This window comes from Penicillium odoratum, assembly GCF_028828045.1.
Source record: "Penicillium odoratum strain IBT 22623 chromosome Unknown utg000001l_segment0_segment0, whole genome shotgun sequence".
Classification (NCBI taxonomy): Eukaryota; Fungi; Ascomycota; class Eurotiomycetes; order Eurotiales; family Aspergillaceae; genus Penicillium; species Penicillium odoratum.
In genome coordinates, this window is record NW_026643143.1 from 2006768 (window position 1) to 2020129 (window position 13362).

Below are 13362 nucleotides of genomic sequence, written 5' to 3' on the forward strand. Positions count from 1 at the left end.
GTTTGGGAATTCCATATCCTCTCCCAGATAGATATACTTGGCGTGGAATGATGTTCCAGGATTTTCATAATGCGGCGTTTATATTTGGGTATGCGAACGCATCGTGGACGCTTGGTGCGGATGCAACTTCGTTCTTTATTTGTCGAATGTTGGAGGAGATGCGTGAACGGGGGGCTGTTGTTGCTGTTCCGAGGTTGGATCCGGTTGATGAGAGGGGGATGAGGCCGAGAAGTTTATGGGATTGAATTCTACCTATCTGCTTGTGATCGGGAGGTTTGGAGTCCGACGGTTAACTGTTTTGATGGGATGAGGTTTGCGAGCAAGGGGAGTTTGGAGAGATTGGTGTTTTTGGAGAAGAAGGCTTGATAGTGATGATGTTGATGTAATGATGAATGAAGTTTAGTAAACCTACATGTAGGTAACCATGAATCAAGTCTTGGGAGAGCCGGACCAACTTGGAAGATTTATATACCTAATCGGCACCGGAAGGATAATCATCACAGTTCATATTTCTGCTTGTTCATTTCCTTCAGCTGGTTCGTCCCACATCTTCCAAGGTTAAGAATTATGATGATCAAGCCTCAGATCTAGTCAGCTTATCAAACAAATGCCCACCCTAACAGCCCCCGCCTCAAAATGCCTACGAGAATCCTCTCAAGGCTAGTTTGTCAGTCTACTCTGTGGCATAGCCATACACTACCTCTTCGCGAAATACTGGGACTATACCCGGAGACGACGAAGAGGGAAAAAGAAGTTTACGCTTAAATACACAGACTTTGAACTGAGCGAGTATAATGAGCGTGATATAAACGAGGTTGGGACAGAGATGTTGAATATATCTTGCAAAGACGGGGTGGAGTTTCCGAGGGCGGCTGTTGTGAGGAAGTGATTTTGGAGGAAATCACTGTGATTTATGTTTGTGGCGTCTAACTCTATCAAGTGTAGTCTCAATATACCCTTTTATATGCACTGGTCGCTATGATCCTACCAACATTGAATTCACTATTTCTTCCCACCAAACCAACATCCGATTTTCTTATGTCATACCTCGTTTTTGACGATCACGTCAATTCTGCTCCGATTAAATCACCTGGGTCCTCTGGTATGAGTGGCCTGGCGTTTTGGAGAGTTTGATATACGGCATGGAAGGGATTGTCGGTTTCAGGTCATCAAGGGGTACACTGGATCACCCACACACCGCAACACTGTGCAATCAATGACGCATCTCAATATGATGGAATCGGGATATGCATGACACAAGGTACCCAAAGGTGAAGGATAGAAGGAAATATTCGATGACTATGTTTGAGTTGATTGCGTCTGTTCCTTTGTGGGACAACCATGATTCGGTTGCTTTTGCGCTTAGGAATATTCGGATTGTGCAGTCTCTAAAGTAGCCTTACCCGCGATACAACGAATGAGATTGCTCAGGTGACTGTTTGAGCTCGGTGAACATAGTAAGTTGAAGTTATTTACATAAGCATGACGGATGGAAGACTTGGGATACTGAGAGAACACAAGATTCTTGCATGAACTGGGTATATGCCCATAGGCTATTGAACAAGAACGATAACGCGGAATAAAGACAAGTGTCAAGACCTCTATCGCCACCAAAGACTTCATTACATTTACAAAGGAGAGGCAGAAAGCAGTGAAACGCTAGCAGGTCTATGCAGAACTGACGCCTTGCTTGCTGGAGGTCCTTCTCATGCAGGGTATGAGACCGTCATATCTCAACCGGACATCCAAGCGGATACGCGTGAGACACCGAAGCGACCCATGAATTGCAGGCCAGTGGTGCCCATAGGGAAGTAGCTGACCATATACCAGACCAGCGCGACAAGTTGGAAGATAGAGGAGATGAGGGTAAGGATGAAGTTTTGGAGCTATGAGATGAATGTTAGCCAGATTCATAAAGCGAGGGTTGCAAGGATCAATATGAAAGATAGGGTTCTGTAATCGCGCAACATGGTCCAGCACCAGGGATAGTGAAAGGTATATTCAGAAAACCTGAAGCTGTCTAAAGTGGCGCAAGATTTTGTCGCAGCGGGGTGGTTGCACAAAAACTGATAACATAGGGTGTTATTGACCAGCCCCGCGCCCTCTCCGCAAAAATGTGTGCCAGCGTGACAGTGCCGGTCATGTAGTACTGCGATATACCGTAGGAATGCAAGATTCCCCTTATCCCCGGTACTGTGCAACCAAACTGACGTACAAGGTAATATGTGTGTGTGGACTTGATGATAGACAAAGAATGATACCAAAAAGAGAAGCAAAAGACTTACCCCGACAGCAAAGTACAGTGTTAGTCCGATAGATCCGAAATAGGCCGCCGTGAACGGCAACCGTGGTCCCGAGACCAGATGTCTAGCGTAAGACCAGGGTCCCATGAGGACTGCCCATGATAGCAAAAACAGGACTGAACCGACAGACCATCTACATAGAATTCTTGTTAGCATAGGGATATTCCAGGGCGGTCTTGCTGAAAATTCTTGGCATAGGGCGCAGAGCGTTGAACATGAACAAATGAGACATAACATCGAATGTCCATAAGCACATGGTCCGAGCCCCAGCCCGCTCATGACCAGGATCATGGTAGTTCGGGATTTGAGTGGCTGGAACAAATCCCGTAGAGAAACTGAGCAGATGTGGAGGGTGGGTGGGGTTGAGAATGCAAGCAAGCTGCAGAAGGGAGATAGCGCTAAGGATAAGGCAACTTACAGAACAGCGAATTTGCGGGGCTTGAGCGTGAGAACTGGAAACAAGAAGAAGCAGATCATGAAGCAGACGGCGGCACCCAAATTACAGGCGCCGAAGATGAGCATCCGATCCCATCGACTCACTGGAAACGGGTTCTGTTAGCGTATTCTGGAATCTCCTCTCGGGTCACAACCACATAGACAAGCATAGCCATGATGAATCTTCCCGGCGCAGGAACTGCACAGTCGTCACATGATACAAGCCGAACTTAGATGGGATAATCGTAGGTATGGATCACGAGATAGTGTAGAGTAATAAGAAATTAAATCATAAAATAAAAAATTCGAAATTCGAAATTCGAAAATCGGAAATCGGTGATTGAGAATTGAAAAGGTAAAATACTTACAGGCAAAGAAACCCTCTTCCTCTTCCCGACGACTGGCTGCTGGCAAGGGCGCGCCAGGGCCATCATTGTGAGTGGGAAGTTGAACGTAGCCACCCTGGCCAAACGGGTTCAAAGATTGTAGGCGCGAAAAGAATGGGGTGTCAGAGGACGAATTAGTATTAACAGGAAAATCCGGGTCTCTGCGCGACCACCCTAGCGAGTTGACGGAGTCGCGAAACGAGTTAGTCGCCATGACGAAGACTGGCTAGTAGCTGGAATGAGAGAGAAGTCCCAATTGCAAGGCAAAATGGGAACGTGCACGGCCGCGTCTGCAGACAAGGCCCGTGGCCCAAAAAGTCACTGTAGAAAACGTCTGCAGGGACTATGCACGATGTAGTGCAGATGATCTGCGCCGGATGGTGGGATGATCACTGAGGATTGGCTGGAGTGTGGAGACTAGAGCAAGCCAACAGAGGAGCAGATGACGCCCACGCCGAACGCGGATTCGGCTTCCAAACTTGACTACGACCCCGTCTCGATAGAAGTTGGATCGAAGCCTACGGGATGATGACTGTCGATTGGAGAGGTGCGGCACAGAGAATGAGAATGGGCAAGACAATCGTGAACTTTACGGACGATCCACTCGCTTCCCAAATGGTGGATTCTTGCCTTAGTCCCTGATATGCGCCAGACCGCTAAATTTCCAACACTATCCGGTACTAAAACGCACTATCGCTTGCCGTTTACCTTTTGCTGGCAGAGGGGGTAAAGATGCGAGTGGAGTAATCTGACGCGGCACAGGCGGGATTTGAAGGTAGAGTACGTCAACGCGGTGGACTTGCCAAGCGGAGAGATGTTCAACTCTCCCGGGGACGATTCAGCTTCAAGAAGGGAAGTCAATCACGACGGAGCTGGGCTATGATTGGATCAGGAAGCGCTGCGGTATTCGAGGGGGGGGGGGAGGGTAGAAAGTCAAGAGTCGATCAAGCTGAATGACGAGATGGCGTAGAGCTACCGATGGATGCGGCCAGCCCAGATCGGCGCTGGATGAAGAAATTGTCAGATGATACACATGTTTCGGAGCTAACGATTTTTAGCGTCTAGACGGTACATACCGTTTTGGGGGGAGATAATGGTCGGCTTTGCTGTAGAAGGGGGGGAAAGGAAGGTTGGGAAGATCCGAGGTCACTGACCCCCCAAGGCACGGACCATCAACTCCGCAAGTTCCTCTCCATCTCCACTTTTGTGTTCCATTTACTTCACTTAATCTAGTCCGCAAATAAATAAAAAACGCGAAAGAAACTTTGGATAAAACTATTACTGTAGATATAGTTATACAAGTATCGGTATTTGGAGAGTTCAAAAAAAAAAGGTTCGAAAAATTTGGATATTATAAGCTGCGGTATGCCATAACCGGATTTCCGTAGATCAAAATGTGATATAATAGAAGTTCCATTTTTGAGCTAAGACTGGCGTAATGAAATGTAATAAAACCATTACATATTGCAATTAATTTTCATCTACTGCAGTTGGTACCCTCCATGTTCGCGAGTCATCCCCTATGTAGATCACTCTGGTTGGTGCACACCCTGTTGACGATCGTGATGTGATCGATTTAGTCTGCAGAAATCTATCGCTCTTTATAGACCTGGCGGCTCTATCTTCCCGCTGGATAGTCGTATCGGAAGCACTCCCTGTATTAGTCGATATGAGGTTGCATACCCTTTTTACCTCTAAAGTCGCTACCCGTATGTACGACCATATTGAATTATCCGACAGCCCAATGGACTTCTGTCCCTGTAATATCCTTGACCTTGGGTAACACTGGCTCCCGCTAGCTTCATTCCTTTTGGGTCTTTCCTTTTTGTCCCGGGAATTTCTGCCTTTCTTTTCCCTCATGCTCTATTTTCCATAATTCCTCCGTATTATGCCCGACGCGCATAAGTCGGTACGGCATGGACCGTTGACGACGTCATGCCAGGGCTCTGTGCACTGCATACATCGTACATGAAATGTGATTATGCGAGATAGAAAGAATAGATATCTGGTTTGGCTTCAGCCCGGAACCCCCCAACTAAGAAGTAGATGCCTCCTTGCGTCGACCGTGGATACTCGGCGATACCCTCCGAACCTTGACGGGACGGGACGTAGCAAGAAGATCCACGACTCTTGGATTTCCTTCCACCGGCACATCACCCAGCGTAGATCATCCCGCACTAGCGATACAATCCTGCACATCTGGATGTTTGGGGTTTAGATCCAGTCACTAGTCAAGTCTACTTCCCCCTCCTTCTCCTTCCCGAGGTGGGGTGGCTTAGACACATTCCTATGATGCATGGAAAAGTTTCGCGATGTGGCTCAATCTCCCAAAGAGGGGACCGAAAACAAGTTCGGTTCATGAAGGTGGTCCACTCCAACATATTATTGGTCGACATGTCAGACACATTCCAACCCCTCCAATCGTGTGTCGCAGCCACATTCTCTAGATCGTGCCTCGACAAAAGTGCATACGCCAGTACCACCGGGAGGCAACTTATCAGGTTGCACTGGAGCCTGGACACACGGGCCGCTTGAGAGAAAAAGCATCAAGGCTCGGGGCTTCGCGGAGAGAAAGAGCACGGTCCATGCTCCGATCATCGCCCCAATATGATCGCCACTGGTCTGCACGACATTCGCATCACGCACCGGATAGAGTTGATGGGGCTTACGTGAAATGGCGAAGCTGAGATCCGACGCCCTGGACAGTATGGTTTTATGTTTTGTGTTTTTTATCTTTCCTTTCATACCTTCTGGTCATATTCTCCGGCGTCTCATGTTAGAAATTGAGGTCGATCTCCGGCACTCCTTCCTCTAGAGATTAAATAGTTTTATTGATTTTATTGATTTATGTTTTATGTTTTACGTTTTATGATTTACATTTTACGATTTACATGATTTGATACTCCCAGATATGTAGAGATCGTCCCCTCCTCATATCCACATGGTCTCATTGGGGGATCTCTACTCCCTTCCCCCTACCCACTTGTAGATTAGGGTTTCCTTCCTCACTGGTTATGATGTTTTACCCAAACCTACTATGTTGTTTTGTCTGTAACCCATGTTCATCTGATACATTCTTTCTCAGTGAAATCAAGCTCTAAGTTGGTTATTTATAATCTTTTGGATTTTCTGAGTCATGACGCCAATACAGGTGACAAACATCTACGGCATCATGGGATAGACGCCGTTGACTACATCCGGCTGTATCACCCTTCCCCCCTTCGTCCCAGTTTCCTTCTTTTTTTGACAGAATAGGTCTATCATACCCAAAAAATACCAAAAACATTCAAGCCATCAAATACAAGAGGCTCGGGGGTTTATTGTTGCCACACTTCATGCACACCCCTCCTTCACCGTTTTGTCTTCCACACCCTTTGACGAAAATAGTAATTGTAAAAATGTAAAATAAAAAAATAAAATCCCAAGGCGTATGTCCGATGCCGACGGCAAGCCTCATCGATTCCCACCGATCCACGGGCTGCATGACCGATGTTGTAATATATCAAATGGGAGGAGGGGCTCGAGTTCTTAAAGTCTCCATCTCCTCGATCTTTCTGCAAGTGCTTTTCCTCTCTGCATCTACGGCTGCTGTGTTGTCACTCCATCACTGGTTTCTCGTATTCTGCGCCCCATACCTTGAGCCCCATGATTCGCAAAGCCCTACAGGTGGATCAAGACTTATTCCCTTGTCTCAACGCAGGTACGTTGTTCTAGTCTACCCCCTTCCATCTTGAACATGCCTTGTCCCGGTTCGTTCCTGCATGGCTGCCTGTATAGTCCTTCACCCGGGCCACGTGTAGGGGCTCTGCGGTGATGAGCGTGAGACTACATATGATCTTTTTTTACTAATACATTCTTCTCCACCTGCAGACGATACTCTCAAGGACCCTCAACTCAAGATCCATCAAATGTTCCAAGGTGTTCAAGTTGATCAGGTAAGGATATCTTTCTTTTCTGTTGATTGATTTTGCATTCCACCACTCCTACCAACAGAGAGAGAGAGGTTCGTGTGAGATGACGTGGGCTTCGTATTGTATTGCAATCTGAGCGTGGGTCTGTGGTTTGTGTCTGTGTTTGTGGCATCAACAATATCCCATTGCCACTAACTCACCGCCCCCCCTCTCTCCACCGCTTGTTCTTTTCCCCGCTCTCCGCTTTTTCACTCGTTTCGAATGTGAATGTGAATGTGAATGTTTTAGCTATTTGACCCCTGCCTAAAGCTGCAAAGAATTGACGGAGAAAAAGACGAGACTTGATTCGCTCAAGCATTGCGCAGAGCCTTGTCCTTTTAACTCTGCTTGATTTCTCGACCAGCTGTTTTTGGCCCGCGCTTATCTACTTTACTTCCCGCCCTTTTTTTCTCTCCCCTTTCATCATCCTTACCCCCTACATTTGTCCGTTCACTCATTGAAGATTTTCTGGTATTCACAGTGTGATCTTCCTTGAAACTCCTTTGTCTTCGACTTCCATCCCCGGTCTATTCGGCCTGGGACCCTCCGATCTGCAAACCCCCCGGACAATTTGTTCCCCGAACCCGTCGACTCATCCCACCTCCGCGACCAACATTCTTTGACCTCGCGATTTCCGGGATCAAGGTATCTCATTTATCTGGTTCACAAAGGTAATAATCCCGATCTCACTTTAAATGATCTGCGTGTCAATGTGGTTGCCTCGTTGGCTTGCCGGCGCAGGCAAGCGCATTCTCATTTGCCGACCTACCCTGCCCCCTTTCCGCGGGTGAAACCATCCGAAGCTAACGTGCTGTATAAATAGATCTTCCAGATTTTGGATCCCCACCCATTGACCGCTGTGACAATTGCCACTGCGCTGTTCATTTTCATATATCAAGAGAGGGTCAGTAACTCGGCGCGAACGACTTTCTCTCCCACTTCGCCGACCCCGCGCTGCCCCACAATCTTCATACACAACCCTTGGTGTCTAGGAAAATGGCGGAAGCAAGTCTTTTCATCAAACACGAATCTGACGATCACAGCAATCCTTTCATGATGTCTCACTCCGGTTACTCCATGGGTAACCAGTTTGGAAACCCCAACGAGGCCGTGGACCCCTCGGATCTGAACATGCACCAAGGCGGATTTATGCCGTATTCCTACGGCTCGCAACAGAATATGTCCTCCAGCTTCAACTTTGGAAACTCAGGAATTGATACCGATGAACTCCTGGACCTGGAAATTAGCGCGCCCAATGGCCACCAGCGCAATGACATGAATTACATGCAGGACCAATCCGCAGGAGGTATCGCCATGAGTCACCAGAGCCAGATGTCACATCTCTACTCTAATACCCCGGACAATGCCCCAATGGCCAGCCCTTTCGTCCAAAACAGCTTTAACTATGAACAATTCCGGATGAACCAGCAAAACCCCCACATGCACACAGGCTCCTTTGACCAGAACTATGCCAAGAGCCGCCCCGGCTTGCAGAACATGGAACGCGTGCCTTCAGATGGTCGGAGCCCCATGACCCCGAAAACTCCCGCCCTTGGATCCCTGAACTTGGGTACTCCGGAGTCTGGCAGTTTCCCCGGTCAACCGATCCGTACAGGCGGGTTGCAAGCTCGACACCAGAAGACATTGTCCAACCAATGGGATGGAACCCCGACCAGCGCGCATTCCTACGTGGACTCGCCCATTTCCTCACCTCCCCAGCATCACCATGCCGGCATCTCAGAGATTCTCAAGTCTGGAAAACACGCTTCCCTGCCTGCCAAGGTTGATAACCACATGCCGGGCAGTGCCCAAGACCTTGAATCACAGGAGGCCAAGCGTCGACGTCGACGTGCCTCTCACAATCTGGTCGAGCGTCGCCGTCGCGACAACATTAACGAACGTATTCAGGATCTATCCCACTTGGTACCGCAGCACCGACTGGAAGATGACAAGGTCCGCAAGCAGCTCGTGAATAACAGCGCTCTTTCTATGGCTGGTGTGGGCGGAAATGCTGCCACCTCCCTTCTTGCAGGGGGAAACGGACGACGCGCGACACCTGGTAACATCACCATGGGTCTTCCTATCGAAGAGAAGGAGAAAGGACCGAATAAAGGTGATATCCTGAACGGAGCTGTTAGCTGGATGCGCGATCTCATGTGGGCCTTGCATGTTAAGTACCAACAAGAAGCTGAACTCGCCGAGATGATCAGCAGTCTGGGTGGCACTTGGCCATTTGAACCCACCGAGGAAGAGAAGCGCATGCGCAGTGAGATCCTCGATGCCTTGGAGATCAACGACCCCACTTCTTTCAGCTACACCCGAGGACCCGGTAGCGGTCTGCGGGTCCCCAAGCACACCAACCTCGCCGGTGACGCTATGCAGGGTGGTGACGGACTCACCCCACCTAATTTGAGCCCATCCTACCACAGTGGTGCCAGCAGCACCAATGGCGCATCTGGCCAGGCTCAATACTGGAGCACTTCTGGACACGCCGGAATGAGCTTCAAGGAAGAAGACGAGTATGGAATGGAGATGAATTGAGTTACAGATTTCCCTCATTTCGATTATGATGTGGTGACATGTTGCATACCCGGCGTCTAACGGAGGTCCCGATAAGTCGGCGTACAAGGAGTGAGAGAGCCATAGCTCTTGAGGAGTAATTTTGTGTTTGCATGTTTCTGTTTTAACGCATTTCTGTGATTACGGTCTTACGGTCTATTTTTCCTGTTTTTGTGTTTGATTTCCCCTTTCCTTCGTTAGCGGATCAGGTAATGATGGCCAAATACACGAGGGTTAGAGAATGTTCGCCAATAACCTACAGCTGGAGCCTCGATCCCTCATGTCTTCATGATTCTATTCTTGTTGCTTTTGGGGTTTGTCTTCTCGGACTGATCTTCGTTCTTATTTCTTTTTGTCCCATCGATACCCCCGATTCCCTTGAACTTTTTTTACATCTCAATCGCATTTAGTATTAGTCTTACAACGTGTTCTTCGTGATATCTGACCTGGTCGTGTTCCACATTGCAGTTTGAATTTTTTCCCCACAGATCGCTACACGTTCTCTCTATTGCGTGTTTCTTGTGGCCCTAATATTATCCTGCTTATACCTCTACCCGTTCTGATCTTTGCATTTGAGTTGGTAGTTCTCAACATTGGCTGCTGGTAATCCAAATAGCAATTATAGCTATGCTTTATTTTGGAAGTCTTGATTAAAAACGTACTTATATCTATATGAACTTACTGAGAGGTTCAATGTTCCCAAATGTTCTGTTTCCACAAGCAGTGGACATCAGCCTCTTGATTGTGGACTGGGTTGACGAAGAAAAGATATAGATGTTTCCATATTGAATACACAATTTGGCGAGATCTAGGCGTAGACAACCTTGGAAGTAGACAAGGGGACTAGATGCTGTTATCGTGGTGACGAGGTCTACGGAATAAAGTTAATTGTATAGGACAGTGAGCTGCAATGCTGTAAGGGATCAGCTTCATCGCCCTATGCTTCGCTATTATAACAACGAGGCCCATTCGCTTCTGTGTAGTCTTGATCCATATATTCATTGAGCATAACCTTCGAGTCAGCATATCACCTTCGAAAAACACTCCTTCAACTTCTAATGAATATGCTTTCGGTTGGACTTGTTCGTAGCTTTTGGCGCCGAAACCAGCCCTCTATCGAGCTATGCGATCATCAGGTTTCAAGGCTCTTGACCCAAGCAGAGGGATTGACGAGTACTTCTCGGTCCTCCGTCGGCGTTTTCCCTTCGCAAATCTCTATAAATCCAGAAATATTGGTATCAATCTGGTATTTCACTCTCCCCTTTCTGAGTATTCAGCTATCCCAGGCACATTAAAAAAACATAGATAAATGCAATGCTCAAGTCAGCGTCCCCAAAACATCGTTGTAAGATTCAGAAAATATCTTTAAAGCGCGAATCACGTCCTTTTCCTCAAGTTCATGCGAAAGATGCTGCAGTGGAACACAGATGACAGACGATTTGCCATGATCTTCAAAGAATTATTGGCTTGATAGTCCTTAAAATTTATCCGAATGTCTTCGTGCATGCTATATAGTTGACAAGCATCTTTGCCCTTTGTCTAGTCACGAACATATATTCAGAAGTCATTGTAATGGGACCAGAGGGTGCGTACATGGGCAGGTAAGGCACTTCACTCTTTGGGCTTCCATGGCTTTTCTGGCTCGTATCGGCTCAAGATCTTACTATGAATACGCAGATGGCATAAGACTAACTATACGAGGCCCTATATAAGGCTGTGCGACGTAACACGAGTAATCTAGTAACCCTAAAATTTATGTTCGGCGCATTAAAGAACACTATGGCCTCTGACATATCAGATTAATAGTGCGTGATTCAATAAATGGTTCATCTATTGAACTCAAGATACTTGGCCGGAAAGGAATAACAGATGAAGTTCTTAATAACAAATACTCTCTCTTCGAGTCTTCAACTGAGCAATTACATCCACATCATACGGTTCTCTGATCCTGACCATATCCGACCCCATAGCGTCAGGATACCCCGAAGTAAGACGATCTAGCGTATCCATATCCAAACTTTTCAAAAGATCTCGTGGAGAAGAGCCTAATGGACCCTTGCCATGACCCCCGAGTATCGATGTAAGGAAAAGCGCAGAACCATATACTTTACTGAGTTGCTGTAGTGCACGGATACACTGCACAAGTCCCTTAAGACCTGTGCTCTCTACCTGGGCATCACCGGTACACATCTGCTGAATATGAATGATACCTGCTCGAAGAACCATAGCCACGCTGCTGGTGGGTAGATAGCATATAAGGTGTTTCTGCGTCAAATCCTGGATGACAGTTGTCATTTCCACCGCGCCGAGTAGAACCGGACACCCCGGGGAACCTGCCGAGATCTGACGAGGTGTGTCCTCATGTTCGAAGAGCTCTAATTGCCGGTGGAGAGTGCTGTGGATCTCACAATAAACCATCTGCAACCATGCGCAGTGGACGTGGAATATCACGTCTGCGTCGTTAGGCGTTAGGAATGGTTTCGGCTGGAAGGCGATTGTATGGGGCAGTGCCTCGAGCCAGTCGTCCAGATCCAGTTTTGATAGGGTCAGACTTTCTTTGCGTGCTTTTGAGCCTTTGGAACTTAGATGTAGACGCGAATTCCAGGAAAACAAATCGTCTCTGATGCAGCGACATAGTTTGATTTTCTCGATGAAAATGAGCGCAAGGCTGTCCCCGTTATCTTGGTAACAAAGGCTGGCGTAGTCAGTGCTCGATCCGGATCGAGAGGGGAATATGCCTAGTTCTGCAGCTGTGGGGACCGGTATAGGAAGATATACTTCATTTTTGATAAGTGGGGCCTCTTGCATTGGGAGGGCGATTAATCTGTCGCGAGTGAACATGCTCCACCATAAAAGGTTTTGAAATCTTCCCGATGCGGTCTTGGTGTTGGAGTCGGGGTAGAGGCCTATTTTTGTTGCGAGAGATACGCAAATGTTGATCCAGTGTCGACCGTCTTTGTTTCGCTCCGGGTTTTCGTACCAGTATGTCATCAGGAGGAGGCTTTGTAGGACGGCGAGGTCATCTTCTTCAGCGTCAAAATCATGAAGGGCCTAGAACAATGTTAGTCAAGGGACATAGATCGCGGTATGGAAAATATTTGCCTCTTACCCGAGCTCTTTGAAACAGTGCTTCCAGAGCACTCCGCCTCGAGAGAAAGCCCGCCGCGTATAGATATTTCAAGTCCACGAAGAACGCTCCCGCAAACATGACTGCCTGGAATAGAAGGAGACTAATTTCTCCATCTCTGGGATCTGCATTGAAAATGGCGTCTGAAAACAGATCCAGGTCCAAAAATGGCATGTGGGGATGGACATGGCGGATATATGATTTGAAAATTTCCTGACCAAGCTCGGAAGGTGGAACATCAAACGCGCCTTTCCTTATAAGGTAATTCAGATCGTCTATCTGTAAACGCGAAGATGGAGGCTTCAGATATGCCGGTAATAGATTATCGAATGGTGGCAATGCCCAGGTTGGACCGAGGAGTCGGTGGACCTCGGCCAATAGATTGTCAAGGGGAATTGTGGTAAAAACGGCCGGATTCTGGGCCATTCCTGGCGTAGGCTTCCTACGCTTGAGGGCCCGTTCGTTCATTTTTTGGGATTGTGATCCGGTGTTGTGTGAAGATGTCAGGGTCATATCCTCGGTAATGTGGAGCTCGGTCCCTTTCGGCAAGCCCCGAAAGTGCGGGGAACTTGGGGTTCTAGTGGCCTGATTTGACTTGATGG

The 13362-nt window shown here is 47.7% G+C and overlaps 3 protein-coding genes across 3 annotated transcripts; 1 reads left to right on the top strand and 2 right to left on the bottom strand.

Annotated features, from left to right (window-relative positions):
- Positions 1–1733: 1733 nt before the first annotated feature.
- On the bottom strand, positions 1734–3338 carry N7520_000737 (putative Golgi traffic protein SFT2; the record flags this gene model as incomplete). Its single annotated transcript, XM_057134672.1, has 4 exons — positions 1734–1886; positions 2286–2436; positions 2722–2842; positions 3107–3338. The coding sequence occupies 4 exons, from the start codon at positions 3336–3338 to the stop codon at positions 1734–1736; spliced, it is 657 nt and encodes a 218-aa protein (XP_057000608.1).
- A 4732-nt stretch (positions 3339–8070) lies between these two features.
- On the top strand, positions 8071–9615 carry N7520_000738 (basic helix-loop-helix domain-containing protein; the record flags this gene model as incomplete). Its single annotated transcript, XM_057134673.1, has 1 exon — positions 8071–9615. The coding sequence occupies one exon, from the start codon at positions 8071–8073 to the stop codon at positions 9613–9615; it is 1545 nt and encodes a 514-aa protein (XP_057000609.1).
- Positions 9616–11511: 1896 nt separating this feature from the next.
- On the bottom strand, positions 11512–13228 carry N7520_000739 (fungal specific transcription factor domain-containing protein; the record flags this gene model as incomplete). The annotated part of the gene is made up of 2 exons (XM_057134674.1): positions 11512–12684; positions 12743–13228. 2 exons carry the CDS (start codon positions 13226–13228, stop codon positions 11512–11514), a joined length of 1659 nt encoding a protein of 552 aa, XP_057000610.1.
- Between the last annotated feature and the right edge of the window lie 134 nt (positions 13229–13362).